This window comes from Rhinoderma darwinii, chromosome 3 (assembly GCF_050947455.1).
Source record: "Rhinoderma darwinii isolate aRhiDar2 chromosome 3, aRhiDar2.hap1, whole genome shotgun sequence".
Taxonomy (NCBI): Eukaryota; Metazoa; Chordata; class Amphibia; order Anura; family Rhinodermatidae; genus Rhinoderma; species Rhinoderma darwinii.
In genome coordinates, this window is record NC_134689.1 from 68118524 (window position 1) to 68136282 (window position 17759).

Below are 17759 nucleotides of genomic sequence, written 5' to 3' on the forward strand. Positions count from 1 at the left end.
CTCATCAAAATTTGACCCAGTAGCTAGAGCCTTACCTCCGTGTACAAATTAGTTGTAGCCGCCCAGAAGCTATAACAGCTTCCACCACATTAGTGTTATTTCATCCATTAACTCTTAAAGCCAGACACACAGTAGCTGTAAGACACTTGTCATGCATGACATTGTTACTTGTTACATTGTACCACTTTAAATCCTTCGACCTTGAGGCCTACTGCTGAAGATGGTGAATCCCATGATTGCCCATCCTCCATAGCAGAAAGACTGGAACCAAGATCACAGATCTCAAAGATACTCCACTACAAAATAGTGATCTCATAGTTATTTACAAGCTTCTCTTTGTTTACAGCCATTGACATGTCGCAGAGGTTAACACGTGAGGAGCGGATAGAAATTGTGTTGATGTCTGGTGAACGCAGTACCCGGGCCATTGCAGCAGATTTCAATGCAAGACACCCTACGAGACCACCCATCTCCCATGCTACAGTTTGCAAACTGCTTGCCAAGTTTCGTGAAACTGGTTCAGTGTTGGATTTGCCCAAATGTGGATGCATGAAAACTGTCACTAATGAAGAAACATCAGTGGCTGTCCTAGCTTCATTCAGCAAGAGCCCACAGCGTAGCACTCTCCGCATGTCACTGGCGAGTGGCATCAGTCGAACATCCCTTCGGCGGATATTACCTACTCACAAATGGCACCCTTACAAACTCCAGCTGCTGCAGCATCTCAACGAGGATGACCCAGATCGGCGCACTGAATTTGCAGAATGGGCAAAACAAAAATTGGAATAGGACCCTCAGTTTACACAGAACATTTTGTTCAGTGATGAGGCAAACTTTTATGTGAATGGTGAAGTTAACAAACAAAACCACCGCTATTGGTCTGACACTAACCCACATTGGATAGATCCCTCCAAGACTGTTGGAACACAAAAATTGATGGTATGGTGTGGTATATGGGGTACAAAGATAGTGGGGCCATTCTTCATCAATGGAAACCTCAAGGCCACGGGATATCTGAAATTGCAACATGATGATATGTTTCCCTCTTTATGCACTGAAGCTGGCACGTTCCCTGAGTTTTTCCAGCAAGATGGTGCACCACCACATTATGCGTGTCAGGTCCGAGCATTCCTAGATGAACAGTTTCCTGGAAAGTGGATTGGTCGTCGTGGGCCAGTTGAATGGCCCCCTAGATCTCCCGATCTGAACCCCTTAGACTTTTATCTTTGGGGTCATCTGAAGGCAATTGTCTATGCTGTGAAGATACGAGATGTGCAGCAACTGAAACTACGGATACTGGAAGCCTGTGCTAGGATTTCTTCTGCGGTGTTGCTATAAGTGTGTGAAGAGTGGGAGAAGAGGGTTGCATTGACAATCCAACACAATGGGCAGCACTTTGAATACATTTTATAAGTGGTCAGTAACTTGTAAATAACTCATGAAAGAATAAAGTAACGTTAAAACCAAGCACACCAATGTTTTTCTTGTGAAATGCTCGATAAGTTTGATGTGTCACATGACCCTCTTCCCATTGAAAAAACTAAAGTTGGATACAAAATGGCCAACTTCAAAATGGCCGCCATGGTCAACACCCAGCTTGAAAAGTTTCCCCCCTCCCATATACTAATGTGCCACAAACAGGAAGTTAATATCACCAACCATTCCCATTTTATTTAGGTGTATCCATATAAATGGCCCACCCTGTATATTTTAGGCAGCACAATGCACTTCATTGCATAGTGCAAAGGACATGGCAGTGGTCACATGCAGTAAGTCAGACAGCCCGCCCCTCACCAAGGAAGTTACAGTGAGGGAATAGTAGCAATCTTGGAGCTACAGTAGGGTTAGGAAATAGATTTTTATATAACAACAACATGTAACAATCTTTGTTATAAGAGGAGTTTAGATGAAAGTACTCCATTTAATAATAGATTGGACGAGACAACCCCTTTAAGCTATGGATTTTTCAGAAAATCTGCAGCAAAAATCTGCGGCTGACACTTTGATTTTTGCCGCAGTAGGCCAGAGGATCCGCACTCGGGTGAGCCCCATTGTAATTCAATAGAGCGGATCCACAGCTTTTCAGACAATTTTCATTTTAAAACCTGCAACGTGTTCATTATTTCCCGCAGATATTTTCTTGAGTGTGTAAAAGGGGTAGAAGTATCCCATTAAGCCTATGTTCACATCTGAGTCAGGCCTCCGTTCCGACAGAGCTTTCCGTCGGAACGGAGCCCTGACTGACACAAACTGAAACCGTAGGCTTCCGTTTCCATTACCATTGATTTCAATGGTGACGGATCCGATGCCAATGGCTTCAGTTTGTCTCCGTTGTGCAAGGGTTCTGTCATTGTGACGGGAGGAATACAGACGGTATAAATAATCTGTTGCGAAGTTGATAGATGCAAATACTACATCAGTGTCAGTCAGGGCTCCGTTCCGACGGAAAGCTCAGACGGAACGTCAGAACGGAGCCCTGACGCAGGTGTGAACGAAGCTTTACATGTATTAAATGGCAGAATGTGAGCGGATTCTTTTAGGATTTAATGGTAAGTCCGTACCTAGTCCTGAACATGGCCTTAAAATTAACATTTTTTTGCACCTTTTTTTCTGCCTTGTGAGGTCCCACTGAGAAAAGTTGCTCCAGCCTAGTTATTTTATGGGGAACACAAGTATTTATTAAAGGCTACATCTAAAACTTTGACCTTTTTATTAAAAAACAAAAATAGCTTTCATTCAGTGTGTTTTGTGAACTTGTATAGTTAGTATTTATTAAAAATAATTTTGTCTTTTTAAAAATTATTTTTTCTGTATTTTGTGTACAGAACAGATGTATCTTACCCTGAAATTGGTACCTGTCAGATCCTGCATCTCTGACACGCAGGATCCACTTGTTACCCATCACATCTAAGTCCGCGGGAATGACGTGTTCAGTGTCAGCAGGTCCTGCGTGTCTCTGACACGCAAGGTCCACCTGTAATCGATCACATCTAAGTCATAAACTTAGATGTGATGTATAACAGGTGGATCCAAAATCCAAGTTCATGACTTAGATGCAATCGATTACAGGTGGATCTTGCGTGTCAGAGACACGCAGGAACTGCCGACACTGAACACGTCAGTTCCGCGGACCTAACGGGTACAGGTTTCAGCGTAAGATACAGCTGTTCTGTAAACAGAATACAAAGCAGCTGTATCTCAAAAAGTAAAAATAATTTTTGATAAAATCTAAATTATAAAGTTGAACCAAAACACACGGAGTAACTTTTGTTACAAAAAAAATAAATAAAATTACTTTCAAAGGTGTACATAGCCTTTATAACATTCATGTCAGTAAAGCCATCTGATCCTCTTTAAATACTAGATTCAGTGATTTGTCACAATCCATATTGTCAGTTGCTTCTTGCGGTCAGTATTCCCAGCAACGTAAGGAAATAACCGTTTATAATCTGTTGCTAAGTTGATACTTAGATGCAGCTACAGTATGATAACTGAAAAAAACTTTACATTGGAAAATTAAACTCTGATTGTGCTCAAAATTCTCAACAAGGCAGTACTGGTTGTTGTCTACCCCTGCACTTATCAAACTCCCATAAGAATAAATTTAGCAAACATATTTACTTACATCCTTCCCACACCTTCATACATTGGAGTTTCATCCGGCAAGTTCTTAATTTCAGTGTCTGTAAGGTGAGCATGTTTTTTCGTTCTATTTAATTGCTCTATCTGAAGATCAGCAAGTTTCACCTTTTGTTGCGTGTCAATAACTTTTGCCTGAAGTTCTGTAAAGGCCTAAAAAGTATAAGGAATTTATTTTAAAAAAAAGTAAATAAAAGTAACTCTTGACTTGGCAGAGGGCCGAAGGAGAAAAACAGCAAAGCAAAGAGAAAAAAAGGAAAATATTCATTAACCCCTTCCCTCTTTGGACACTTTTGACCTTCCTGACAGAGCCTCAATTTTCAAAATCGGACATGTTTCACTTTGTGTGGTAATAACTTCAGAATGCTTTTACTGATCTAAGCGTTTGAGATGGTTTTCTCGTGACACGTTGGACTATATGTTACTGGCAAAATTTGCTCGATGCATTCAATATTTAACCTTGAAAAACACAAAAATTTTGCGAAAAATAGAATTTTTCTGAATTTAAATGTATCTGCGGTTATACCACACAAAATTGTTGCTAATTAACACCCCCCCCCCCATGTTCACTTACCTGCCTCCCGCAGATCTTCCTATTCATGCCGGCAACTTCCTCCCCAGAGACATCGGCACATGCGCCCGCTCTGTCCCATAGTGATCACTAGGGGGCGCGCACGCTGGTTCCCGGACTTAAAAGGGCCAACACGCGCATATGTAAATAATTATTCCCTGATCACCCTGAACTATAAAAAGGGACCTGCCCTTCTGATCCTTGCTTGAGCGTTGTTAGTTAATCCTGTCAGTCTTTGCAAATGGTCCCCTTAGTGTTATCCTATAACCGTGCCCTGCTACCTGTATCCTGTATCCCATGCTGTGTTATTGTTCCTGAGCCTGTTTAGCGACTGGAGTCATGTCCGGCTACACCCATTGTCATCCGCCACGTCTGACGCAACCTACTGCACCCGTTGTCATCTGCCACGTCTGGCGCAACCTTCTGCACCTAGTATCATCCATACCAGAGCCCCTGCCACCATCTGAACTATTTCAGGTACCCTTGTGCTACGAACTTGTATAGACTCTTGCATAGACTGTAACTTGGCCACCTATCACTCCACTACGGCGGAGCGGCCTAGTGGGTCTAGATAATCCAGGATCATGACACTCCATATGTACTTTAGATTGGCATAGTTTTTTGAACATCCTTTTATTTTTCTAGGACGTTACAAGGCTTCAAACTTTAGCAGCAATTTCTCTCATTTTCAAGAAAATTTCAAAAGGCTATTTTTAAAGGGACCAGATCAGTTGTGAAGTGGCTTTGAGGGCCTTACATATTAGAAACCCCAATAAGTCACCCCATTTTAAAAACTTCACCCCTCAAAGTTTTCAAAATAGCATTTAGAAAGTTTCTTAACCCTTTAGACGTTTCACAGGAATTAAAGCAAAGAGGTGAAATTTACAAATGTAATTTATTTACGACCAGCGGTCAAGGTCCTTAAAACCCGAGCCATAGACTGTTTACAGCTCGGGTTTTAACTTGCTGCCCGAGCGATTGGGCAGCTGAATGTCGGGTCTCCAGCTGTCAGTGACTGCCGGGGACCCTGAGGAGAGGATAGAAGCAGCTTTCGCTGATTCGGTCTTCTCTGATCACTTGTACACAGTGCTCAATGCGCGCGGTGTATAGGAATAGAGGCAGCGGCCGCACCGCTGTCTCAATTGCTCCCGGTGTTCATTTGACTGGTCACATGATCGCCGGGTGCCGTTACTGACAGACTGCTGCTGGGTCTAACTAGACCCAGTACAGCCCTATTAGTGACAATCGTCACTATGAGAGCGCTGATTTCCCCTGTAACTGGGGCTGCTGTGCAGCCCTAGTCACAGTGGAAGAACATGGTGTAAAAGAAAGAAGAAAAATATATAAAGTCCCCCAAAGTTCTTTCTTGACCTTTGAGGGACAGACCATAGAAATAAAAAAATAGTAACGTAAAGTGTCAAATTTTTTTTTTATAAATACACATAAAATACCCACCTCAATAAAAACAACTTTCCCCCCCGGCAATCATTGTTGTAACGCTAGCGCTGACCCAATCACCCTAATATAGACATGTAATATATTAAAATTTATGGTAGACAATGACTCAAAATGAATCAAAAATAAAAGGTCTATTTTAGGGTAAAACTATATTACCAAAAAAATAGCTGAAACGGAAAAACGCTTATATTTTTTTACTATTATTTTCAAACTTTAAGAATAAAAATTCTAAAATAGCAAAAAGTTGTATAAAAACTATAAAAAAAAGAAACCTGCATTGTCTACGGAAAAAAACATTGCAAAAATCACGTTGTTAGTCCAACAAATAAAAAAAGTTATAGCCATTTAACTAACACAAGCTAAAAAGGGCTAAACAGTGTCTGGTCCTGAAGGCTCAAAATAGCCCAGTCCTGAACTGGTTAAGAAATTCATTTTAATCCATTTTTTTGTAACACACAAAGTTTTACCAGAGAAACTCAACTCAATATTTATTGCCCAGGTTCTGCAGATTTAGGAAATATCCCATATGTGGCCCTAGTATAGTACTGTACTAAAGAACAGGGCTCAGAGGCAAAGGAACAACTATAGGATTTCTTTTTATTAGAATATATTTTAGGCACCATGTCAGGTTTGATCGCTATGTCGGATTTGAAAGACCACTGTGGGAACAAAACAGTGGAGACGCCCCAGAAGTGACCACATTTTGGTAACTACACCCCTCAAGGTATTCACTTAGGGGTGTAGTGAGCATGTTAAACCCGCAGGTGTATTGCAGAAATTTGTGTGCACTCGATGTTGCAGAGTGAGGCCTCAATCACACAAACTTATTTTTTTCCTCCCATAAATACGGGTCATTTGTCACACGTATTCCACCAGTATTTACGGACCCGTGCCAGTAAATATTGGTCCGGTATCACCAGTATTCAACCCGTACTTACGGACACGTTTTCTCTGCACTAATCTGCAGCCCCTTCTCTCCATCAGTGCTGGAAAGAGAGAAGGGGCAGCCCTTTCGAGCAGAGTTTCCGCAGCGATTGAAAGTAAAAAAAGTTCATACGTACCGTGTTCTTGGCGACGCGTCCCTATTTTGACATCCAGTCCGACTTCCCTGGATGACGCGGCAGTCCATGTGACCGCTGCAGCCTGTGATTGGCTGCAGCGGTCACATGGGATGAAACGTCATTCCGGGAGGCTGGACTGGAGGAAGAAGCAGGTAAGTTAACTTTTAATACTATTAACTCCAGAGGTAGTCACTGTCCCTGGTTCTGAAAGAGTTACGGACGATCAGTTAACTCTTTCAGCACCCTGGACAGGGACTGTCCCCTGACGTCGCCTAGCAACGCTCCCGTAATTACGTGTGCACACACACGTAGCCACCCGTAATTACGGGAGCCTTATAGACTTCTATGGGCCTGCCAGTGCCGTTATTACAGCCTGAAATATGACGTTCCATATTTTTCAATGGCACGGGCACCTTCCCGTAAGTATACGGGAAGGTACCCGAGGCCAAAAGAAGTCTATGGGCCCATAATTACGGCTCGTAATTACGGGCGTTTTTAAGTTTGTGTGCATGAGGCCTGGGATTATTTCTATAGATCTGCCAATATTTGGTGCCCAGCTGTGCCACCATAAAAGACAGCACTCTAATTATTATGCTGTGTTTCCTAGTTTTAGAAACACCCTACATGTGGCCCTAATCTTTTGCCTGGACATTTACCATGTAAATGTGGCCCTAATCGTCTGCCTTTACCGAGTACCATGTAAAATTGTGGCCTAATTTGGTGAATTACAAAGTATTGGTTCACAATTGCAGGGCTCTGATGTGAAATAATAAAAGAAAGCCCTGAGAAGGGACCCCATTTTGGAAACTGCACCCCTCAAGACATATATTAAGCGGTGTAGTGAGCATTTTCACCCTACAGGACTTTTCCATAAATGATTGCGCTGCAGATGGCGAAAAGTAAAAATTCAAATTTTTCCCTAGATATGCTATTTCAGTGGCAAATATGTCGTGCCCAGATTGTACCACTGGGGACACATCCCAAAAATTGTTAAAAGGGTTCTCCCGGGTATGGTGATGTCATATGTGGAAGTAAACGGCTGTTTGGGCACACTGTAAGGTGCAGAGGGGCACCATTTGGCTTCCGGAGCATTGATTTGCTTGGTAGCAGTTTTGTTTGAATATTGCTGAGGTTTCCATTTATAATGTGGGGGCATATGTAAGCTGGGAAAAGTACATCAGGGGCATAGTCAGGTGGTATAATAATTGGGTTAAAAAACAAAAAACAATCCATTGATGTATGTTACGCTGTGACACAGTCCTTTATGCACAGGCCAGTGTTGCACAGATAAAAGTCCTTCCTTATCCTCCTTTTGGTCCGCACTCCACATGATTGCAGTTTGTGGAATTTTGCTGGGAATCTGTTGTCCTGGTATAATACGGGCGCCCTCGCTTCCAGCAGATATGTTTGGGCCCCCCTTCTTGGTTCCCTAATTTTAGGGCCTTGATAATTCGCCCCTTGAAACAGAAGAAATGTTTTCCTCGGGTCTGCACAACTGCATATTTTTTATTTCCTGACTTATGGAAGCCTTAACTCATTTCATTTTTTCATAGACATAGAGGTATGAGGGCTGTTTTTTTGCGGGATGAGCTGTAGTTATTATTGGTACATGTGACTTTTTAATCACTTGTTATATTTTTTGGGAGGCAAGGTGACCAAAAAGCTGCAATTCTGGCATAGTTTTTTCGTTTTTTTTTATACAGCGTTCACCATGCATAAAACGAAAAAACTATGCCAGAATAGCAGCTTTTTGGTCACCTTGCCTCCCAAAAAAATATAACAGATTCGCTGAAATCTGACTGAGCCGCAGAATAAAGCTAACATGTAATTCTGCGGCTCAGTCAGATTCCAGCGATACCCAATTTATAGCGCTTTTTTGTTTTACAACGTTTTGCACAATAAAATTACTTTTGTAAAAAGAATGTATTTTTTCTGTCGAGAAGTTGTGAGAACCATAAAGTTTTAATTTTTTCGTTGACGGAGCTCTATGAGAACTTTTTTTTTTTGCGAGACAAGATCTAGTTTATATAGGTACCATTTTTGGATACATGCAACTTTTTGATCACTTTTTATTCCAATATTTGTAGGGCAAAGTGACCAAAAAAAACAAAATTCTGGTATAGTTTTTTTACGCTGTTCACCGCATGGAATAACATAATTTTTTTATAGCTCAAGCCGTTACGGTCGCGGCGATACCAAATATGTATGGTTTATTTATTTATTTTCAATAATAAAGGACTTGATAAGGGAATAGTGTGAATGTGCTTTACTTTATTACTTGAAACTTGTATTATATGTTTTAAAATGTTTTCTTTTTACACTTTTTTCAAGTCCCACTAGGGGACTTGAGGGTCCAACTGTTTGATTTTTTTTTTTTCCCCCAATACATTTCACTACCTACAGTGAAGGAAATAAGTATTTGATCCCTTGCTGATTTTGAAAGTTTGCCCACTGTCAAAGACATGAACAGTCTAGAATTTTTAGGCAAGGTTAGTTTTACCAGTGAGAGATAGATTATATAAAAAAAACAAAAACAGAAAATCACATAGTCAAAATTATATATATTTATTTGCATTGTGCACAGAGAAATAAGTATTTGATCCCTTTGGCAAACAAGACTTAATACTTGGTGGCAAAACCCTTGTTGGCAAGCACAGCAGTCAGACATTTTTAGTAGTTGATGATGAGGTTTGCACACATGTTAGATGGAATTTTGGCCCACTTCTCTTTGCAGATCATCTGTAAATCATTAAGATTTCGAGGCTGTCGCTTGGCAACTCGGATCTTCAGCTCCCTCCATAAGTTTTCGATGAGATTAAGGTCTGTAGACTGGCTAGGCCACTCCATGACCTTAATGTGCTTCTTTTTGAGCCACTCCTTTGTTGCCTTGGCTGTATGTTACGGATCATTGTCGTGCTGGAATACCCAGCCACGAGCCATTTTTAATGTCCTGATGGAGGGAAGGAGGTTGTCACTCAGGATTTAACGGTACATGGCTCCATCCATTCTCCCATTGATGCGGTGAAGTAGTCCTGTGCCCTTAGCAGAGAAACACCCCCAAAACATAATGTTTCCACCTCCATGCTTGACAGTGGGGACGGTGTTCTTTGGGTCATAGGCAGCATTTCTCTTCCTCCAAACACGGCGAGTTGAGTTAATGCCAAAGAGCTCAATTTTAGTCTCATCTGACCACAGCAACTTCTCCCAATCACTCTCAGAATCATCCAGATGTTCATTTGCAAACTTCAGACGGGCCTGTACATGTGCCTTCTTGAGCAGGGGGACCTTGCGGGCACTGCAGGATTTTAATCCAATACGGCGTAATGCGTTACCAATGGTTTTCTTGGTGACTGTGGTCCCAGCTGCCTTGAGATCATTAACAAGTTCCCCCCGTGTAGTTTTCGGCTGAGCTCTCACCTTCCTCAAGATCAAGGATACCCCACGAGGTAAGATTTTGCATGGAGCCCCAGATCGATGTCGATTGACAGTCATTTTGTATGTCTAACATTTTCTTACTATTTCACCAACAGTTGTCTCCTTCTCACCCAGCGTCTTACTTATGGTTTTCATTCCAGCCTTGTGCAGGTCTATGTTCTTGTCCCTGACATCCTTAGAAAGCTCTTTGGTGTTGCCCATGTTGTAGAGGTTAGAGTCAGACTGATTAATTGAGTCTGTGGACAGGAGTCTTTTATACAGGTGACCATTTAAGACAGCTGTCTTTAATGCAGGCACCAAGTTGATTTGGAGCGTGTAACTGGTCTGGAGGAGGCTGAACTCTTAATGCTTGGTAGGGGATCAAATACTTATTTCTCTGTGCACAATGCAAATAAATATATATAATTTTGACTATGTGTTTTTTTTTATATAATCTATCTCTCACTGGTAAAATTAACCTAGCCTAAAAATTCTAGACAGTTCATGTCTTTGACAGTGGGCAAACTTACAAAATCAGCAAGGGATCAAATACTTATTTCCTTCACTGTATATCAAAATAGCTAAAGAATGAAAAAAAAATAAAGAAAAAAGGAGCAGAGAAAAGAAAAAACAGGAAAATAAAAAAAAGTTCTGAAAAAAACAATTTGCAGAAAAAAACGCACTGTAAAGTTTTCAGTGAAAAAAAAAAAAAAAAAAACTTACGTCAATATAAAACTGTAAAGAGTTTAGTTGACATTATAGAGGCTCTGTCACCACTATGTTATTAAGGTGGCACAGGAGAGATGTGCTGTTCTTAAAGAGGTTCTGTCACCACATTATAAGTGCCCCATCTCCCACATAATCAGATAGGCACTGTAATGTAGAGAAGTGTTTTTTAATTTTTAAAAACGATAATTTTTGAGCAAGTTCTGAAACATTTTAGATTTATGCTAATTAGTTTAATTCCCAACTGGACATTTTTTTACTTTTGACCAAGTGGGCGTTGTAAAGAGGAGTGTATGACGCTGAACAATCAGCGTCATACACTTCTCTCCATTAATGTCCATTTGTATTCACAGCACAACGTGTTCTCGCTAGATCACGCTGTGCTGTCACATACACTCACATTAACTTTACTTAAGTGTCTTAAGAGTGAATAGACATTGCCTCCAGCCAGGAAGCGATGTCTATTCAGACTCCCGACACTTCGGTAAAGTTTCTGTGGGACTTAATCACACAGCACAGCGTGATCTCTTAAGATCACGCTGTGCTGTCATTCCTACCCGAACGGTCAATGTAGAAAATAAAGGGGTAGTCAGGTTAGAGAAGGTTCAGACTATATTGGTGGGGGGAGAAACAGACGGTGGGGAGAGGACTAGACAATAGGATAGGGAGATCCTTTTGTTACAAAACAGCAATGAAAATGAAAGTGCCCAAATAATGTCAAATAATCACATTTCTGATACTGAAAGTGAAAAACTGAAAAGCAAATTAATGTGTATGTTCACAAATGCCAGACATCTAGCAAGCAAAATGGGGGAGCTGGAGGCCTTGATACTGGAAGAAAATATAGATATAGTTGGTGTTGCTTAAACATGGCTAGATTGTTCTCATGACTGGGCTGTAAATCCACAGGGTTTTACACTTTTTCGTTAAGACATTACAAATAGGTAAGGTGGTGGTGTATGTCTGTATGTGAGAAGTGATATGCAGGCTAGTGTGAAAGAGACAATAGTGTGAAGATTGTGAGTAGGTTGAAACCTTGTGGGTGGAACTAGAAAGGGAGGTAAATACTGAAAAAATTACTTTTGGTGTAATCTAAAGATTCCCCAATAAAACTGAGGAGATGGAAGGTCAGCTGTATAAAAACAGATGGAGCGGGCAGCACAGGCTGGTACTGTAATTACCAGGATATTAATTGGAGTCATGGTTCGGCTTCAACTGCAAAGGGGAGACATTTCCTCAACCTGTTGCAGGAAATTTATGGGCCAGTTTGTGGAAGACCCGACTAGAGGTGAAGCTCTGTTGGATCTGGTCATGTCTAATAATGCAGAGCTTGTTGGGAATATCAATGTTTGTGAAAACCTTGGTAATAGTGATCACAATAGAATTATATTTTACCTATACTGTAAAAAACAAAAACAGGCTGGGAGGGCAAAAACATTTAATTTTAAGAAAGCCAATTTCCCCAGGATGAGGGCTGCAATTCAGGATATAGACTGGGAAGAACTAATGTCAAATAATGGTACAAATGATAAATGGGAGATTTTCAAATCTACTTTGGGTAATTATAGTGCAAGATTTATTCCTATAGGTAACAAGTATAAACGACTAAAATTAAACCCCACATGGCTTACACCTTCTGTGAAAAAGTCAATACAGGACAAAAAAAAGGGCATTTAAAAAATACAAATCTGAAGATACATCTGTAGCCTTTTTAAACTATAAAGAGCGTAATCAAATCTGTAAAAAATTAATAAAATTAGCAAAAATACAAAAATGAAAGGCAGGTGGCCAAGGATAGTAAAACAAATCCACAAAAATTATTCAAGTATATAAATGCAAAAAAGCCAAGGTCTGAACATATAGGATCCTTAGATAGTGGTATTGGGGAGTTGGACACAGGGGATCAAGAGAAGGCAGAGTTACTAAATGGGTTCTTCAGCTCTGTATATACAACTGAAGAAAGAGCAGCTGATGTAGCCGGTGCCAGTGCTGTTAATATATCAGTTGATATACTGAATTGGATGAATGTAGATATGGTCCAAGCTAAATTAAATAAAATAAATGTGGACAAGGCCCAGGGACCAGATGGGATACACCCTAGAATTCTTTAAGAGCTCAGTTCAGTTATTTCTGTCACCCTTTTCATAATATTTAGAGATTCTCTAGTGACTGATATAGTGCCAAGGGACTGGCGCAGGGCAAATGTGGTGCCCATTTTCAAAAAGGGCTCTAGGTCTTCCCCGGGTAATTATAGACCAGTAAGCTTAACATCCATCGTGTGGAAAATGTTTGAGGGGCTATTGAGTGATTACATACTATTTTCTGTCACATAATCCTGTATTAGAAGTGACAGCCAGCATGGTTTTATTAAATACAGAAGTTGTCAAACTAACCTGATTTGGTTTTATGAAGAGGTGAGCAGAAGCCTAAACAGAGGGGCCGCTGTGGATATAGTGTTTTTGGACTTTGCAAAGGCATTTGACAATGTACCTCAGACATCTAATGGATAAATTAAGTACTATAGGTTTAGAAAGTAAAGTTTGTAATTGGATCAAGGACCGTATCCAGAGAGTTGTGGTCAATGATTCCTACTCTGAATGGTCCCCAGTTATAAGTGGTGTACCCCAGGGTTCAGTGATGGGACCACTATTATTCAAATTATTTATTAATGATATAGAGGATGGGATTAATAGCACTATCTCTATTTTTGCAGATAAGCTATGTAATATAGTTCAGTCTATGTAAGAGGTTTGTGAATTGCAAGCGGATTTAAACAAACTGAGTGTTTGGGCATCCAGTTGACAAATTAACTTTAATGTAGATAAAATGTAAAGTTATGCATCTGGGTACAAACAACCTGCATGCATCATATGTCCTAGGGGGAGCTACACTGGGGGTTTCACTTGTTGAGAAGGATCTGTTTGTACTTGTAAATCATAAACGAAATAACAGCATGCAGTGTCAATCAGCTGCTTGAAAGGCCAGCAAGATATTGTCGTGTATTAAAAGAGGAATGGACTCGCGGGACAGGGATGTAATATTACAACTTTACAAAGAATTAGTGAGGCCTCATCTAAAATATGCAGTTCAGTTCTGGGCTACAGTTCATAGAAAGGATGCCCTGGAGTTGGAAAAAATGCAAAGAAGAGCAACGAAGCTAAGGGTATGTGCACATTACCTATTTTCAGAGGTAATTCAGGCGTTTTACGCCTAAAATTACGCATGAAAAGACAGCTCCATTACAGCAAACATCTGCCCATTGCTTGCAATAGGTCTTACGATGTTCTGTTCAGACGAGGTGTAATTTTACGCATCACTATCAAAAGACGGCGTGTAAAATTAGGCCCACGTCAAAGAAGTGCAGAACACTTCTTGGGACGTGTTTGGAGCAGTTTTTCATTGACTCCAATGAGGAACAGCTCAAATTACGTCCGTAAAAGACGCCGCGAAAAACGTGAGTATTTGCAAAAACGACTGAAATTCAGGATCTGTTTTCGCCTGAAAACAGCTCTCCGTAATTTCAGACGTATTTTGCGTTGTCGTGTGAACATACCCCAATAAGGGGCATGGAGATTCTAAGTTATGAGGAAAGATTAAAAGAACGAAACCTTTTTAGCCTTGAAAAAAAGACGACTTTTTAACTTATATAAATATATTAATGGCACATACAAAAAATATGGTGAAATCCTGTTCCATGTAAAACCCCCTCAAAAAACAAAGGGGCACTTCCTCCATCTGGAGAAAAAAAAGTCTCAACCTGCAGAGGCGACAAGCCTTCTTTACTGTGAATGTATGGAATAGTCTACTGCAGGAGCTGGTCACAGCAGGGACAGTGGATGGCTTTAAAAAAGGATTAGATAATTTCCTAGAACAAAAAATATTAGCTCCTATGTGTAGAAATTTTTAACCTTCCCTTTCCCATCCCTTGTTTGAACTTGATGGACATGTGTGTTTTTTCAACCGTACTGAACGCGCACGCACGCACGCACGCACCAGAAAAGTGAAGAAAAAAAAAATGACATCAAGAAGAAATGAACACAGATGCTGATCAGTGATGTCGGCAGGGCGCACACAGGGAGATGATGGAAAACTGAAAAAAAAAAGTCCTGTGCCAAAAATTGCTGATCAGTGATGGCGGCCGCTGATCAGCTGCCGCAGGACTTACACAGGGCGAAGGAGGGGGATTGGGGGTAGGACAGAATGAGGGAAAAGGAAATTTAGGAATCACTAGTGCTGCTGCTAACTTTTTTAAGTATCGTTAAGGGGTTAAACCATCTCAACCCACTGTTCAACACAAAACTCACTCGCCGACTCTCTCCATTCTGCTACTATTAGGGTATGTTCACACGACACGTTTTACGCCTCGAATTACGCCTGAAAAGACGGTTCCAATACGTCGGCAAACATCTGCCCATTGCTTGCAATGGGTCTTACGATGTTCTGTGCAGACTAGCTGTCGTTTTTTACGCGTCGCTGTCAAAATACGGCGCATAAAATGACGGCTCGTCAAAAGAAGTGCAGGACACTTCTTGGGACGTTTTTGGAGCCAATTTCTCAGACTATTGAAAACAGCTCCAAAAAAAACGTAAAAAAAACTGCGAAAACGCCGCGAAAAATGTGAGTTGCTCAAAAAACGTCTGAAAATCAGGAGCTGTTTTCCCTTGAAAACAGCTCCGTATTTTGAGATGTTTTTGGTTAAGCGTGTGAACATACCCTCAGCTGCATGGGGCATCTCTCCTAATCCTGGTCCTCACTTTTCTACTGCTCAGCTAAACCCCTCACCCCTTACAAAGAAACACTGCTAATTTCTTTTTTTTAATCAAGTAATTTTTATTGCAAAATTTTACAATATAATACCCAAATGCAAGACAGTAAAAATAAACCCATCCCGAAAATCCACGGGAGAATTGCTGTCCCATTCATTTCTATGGGGCCATGCACACGACCGTAGTTTTTACAGTCCGTGCATGGGCCGGGAGCCCGCACCGCAGAAAGAACGGACCTGTCTTATTACGGCCGTGTTCTGCGGTCCGGGCTCATTGAAAATAATGGCTGCGGCCATGTGCATTGCCCGTGATTTGCGGGCGGCTCGCGGCTGACAGTCCGCAGCCGGCCGACCCGAAAATCATGGCCGTGCACACGGCTACGGTCGTGTGCATGAGGCCTAAGAACAAGAATAGTACACTGGTCAAATATTCCAGAATATTGATATATAAGCTTTGAGGTCAGCGTACATTACAGTTCAATCTCAAATCACGAACACAGTTATTACAGTATCTCGCATTCCAACATTATCCCAATTGCATCAGTCATTGAAGAGGCAGATCCCGGTCCGTCCACCAGTGAAGCCCACGTTTTTTCAAATGTATGTCTGGCATTCTTCAAATGTATTTCTTCAAATGAAGGAACCAATTATCTTTATATATTCTGACATAGTTGGGGGTTGTTCATCAATACAATGTTGTACTATAAGTTTTCTAGCCACATATAACAAAACGGACAGTAGCTAATTTAACAGTTTCCCACCACAGACATTTTTGGGATTTTCATTTCATTTTATCCTCCCCACTTCGAAGAGCCATAAATTTTTTATTTTTCCATCGATAAAGCCACGAGAGCTTGTTTTTTTGCGGGTCGAGTTGTAGTTTTTCACGGCACCATTTATTGTAACATATAAAGTATTGGGAAACTGGAAATACATTTTTTGTGGGGTGAAATAGGAAAAAAAAACAATCTTTTGAGGGGTTTAAATTTTATGAAACGTTAACGTTATTCTACCGGTCAATATGATTACGACAATACCAAATTTATATATTTTCTCAAATTTTACAAGGAAGAAAATAATGGTTAAAAATAAAATTTGTGTTTTGTCGCCATAGCAATAACTGAGAGCAATAACTTTATTTTCTCAGTCGATTGAGCGGTATGAGGGCCTATTTTTTTTTTTTGCAGCGCGAGCTGTTTCTATTGCTACCATTTTGGGCTAAGTGAAACTTTTTGATCACTTTTTATTTCATTTTCTGTGGGATACGAAATTACCAAAAAAACAGCGGTTTATATTTTTTTCTTCTTACGGCGTACACCGTGCACGTTAAATAATGCTACAATGTAATAGTTTGAACTTTTAAGAACGCAGTGATAGCAATTTTGTGATTTTTTTTATTCAGAGAAAAAAAATGAACTTAATTTTTGTTTACACTACTAAAAACGTGAAACTTTTTTTTTTTGCACATTTTATATTTGTCCCTCTAGGAGACTTGGTACAATTGTAATTTTTACAGGCTCCTGTTAAGCCTTGGAAACTACGAAAGGCAGTACTGGGGGCCTTCAATAGGCCCCTGGGCTGCCATGACAACCATCAGCACCCCGTGCCCCCCTCTGTCTAACGTCTTGGATGCTGCGCTCATGATGGATCGCAGCATCTTGGGTTTTGAACCGCAAGGAACAGCGTGATCACGGTTCCTGGCCGTTAGTCCCGTAATGCATAGCTGACACCCTCTGCGTACGGGGTGGGCTCAGCGGACGAGCCCGCTCTAAGCATCACCAACGCACCATGATGTGCTATTACGTTGTGGTGCGGGTTCAAATGTTCAGACGTGGAGACATCTTAAACATACCCCAGAATACAAACATAGGGAGTAAAGTCTATGAATACTTGATACACAGAAGATATCAGATCTACCATATATGTCCAGAATCTCTGTAGTCTCAAACATTGCCACATCATATGTAACAATGTACCTGGATTGATTTTTCATCTTGATGGGAGAGTCTCAAAGTTTGATATCATGCAGATACACTGGAGTCCTATACACTCTATACAATAAATATACATGAGACATGTGATGTGCCCCAATCATGGGACAGTTTAGGTGTGATGGATGGTCAAT

At 40.7% G+C, this 17759-nt stretch overlaps 1 protein-coding gene across 3 annotated transcripts in view; it reads right to left on the reverse strand.

Moving 5' to 3' along the window:
* The window catches only part of PFDN1 (prefoldin subunit 1), a 274039-nt gene that overhangs the window by 162652 nt on the left and 93628 nt on the right, over positions 1-17759 (reverse strand). For all 3 annotated transcript variants that reach the window (XM_075859969.1, XM_075859970.1, XM_075859971.1), the window contains exon 2: positions 3626-3792. In XM_075859969.1, coding sequence (XP_075716084.1) covers positions 3626-3792 — 167 coding nt within the window. The remainder of the gene's footprint in view (positions 1-3625; positions 3793-17759) is intronic.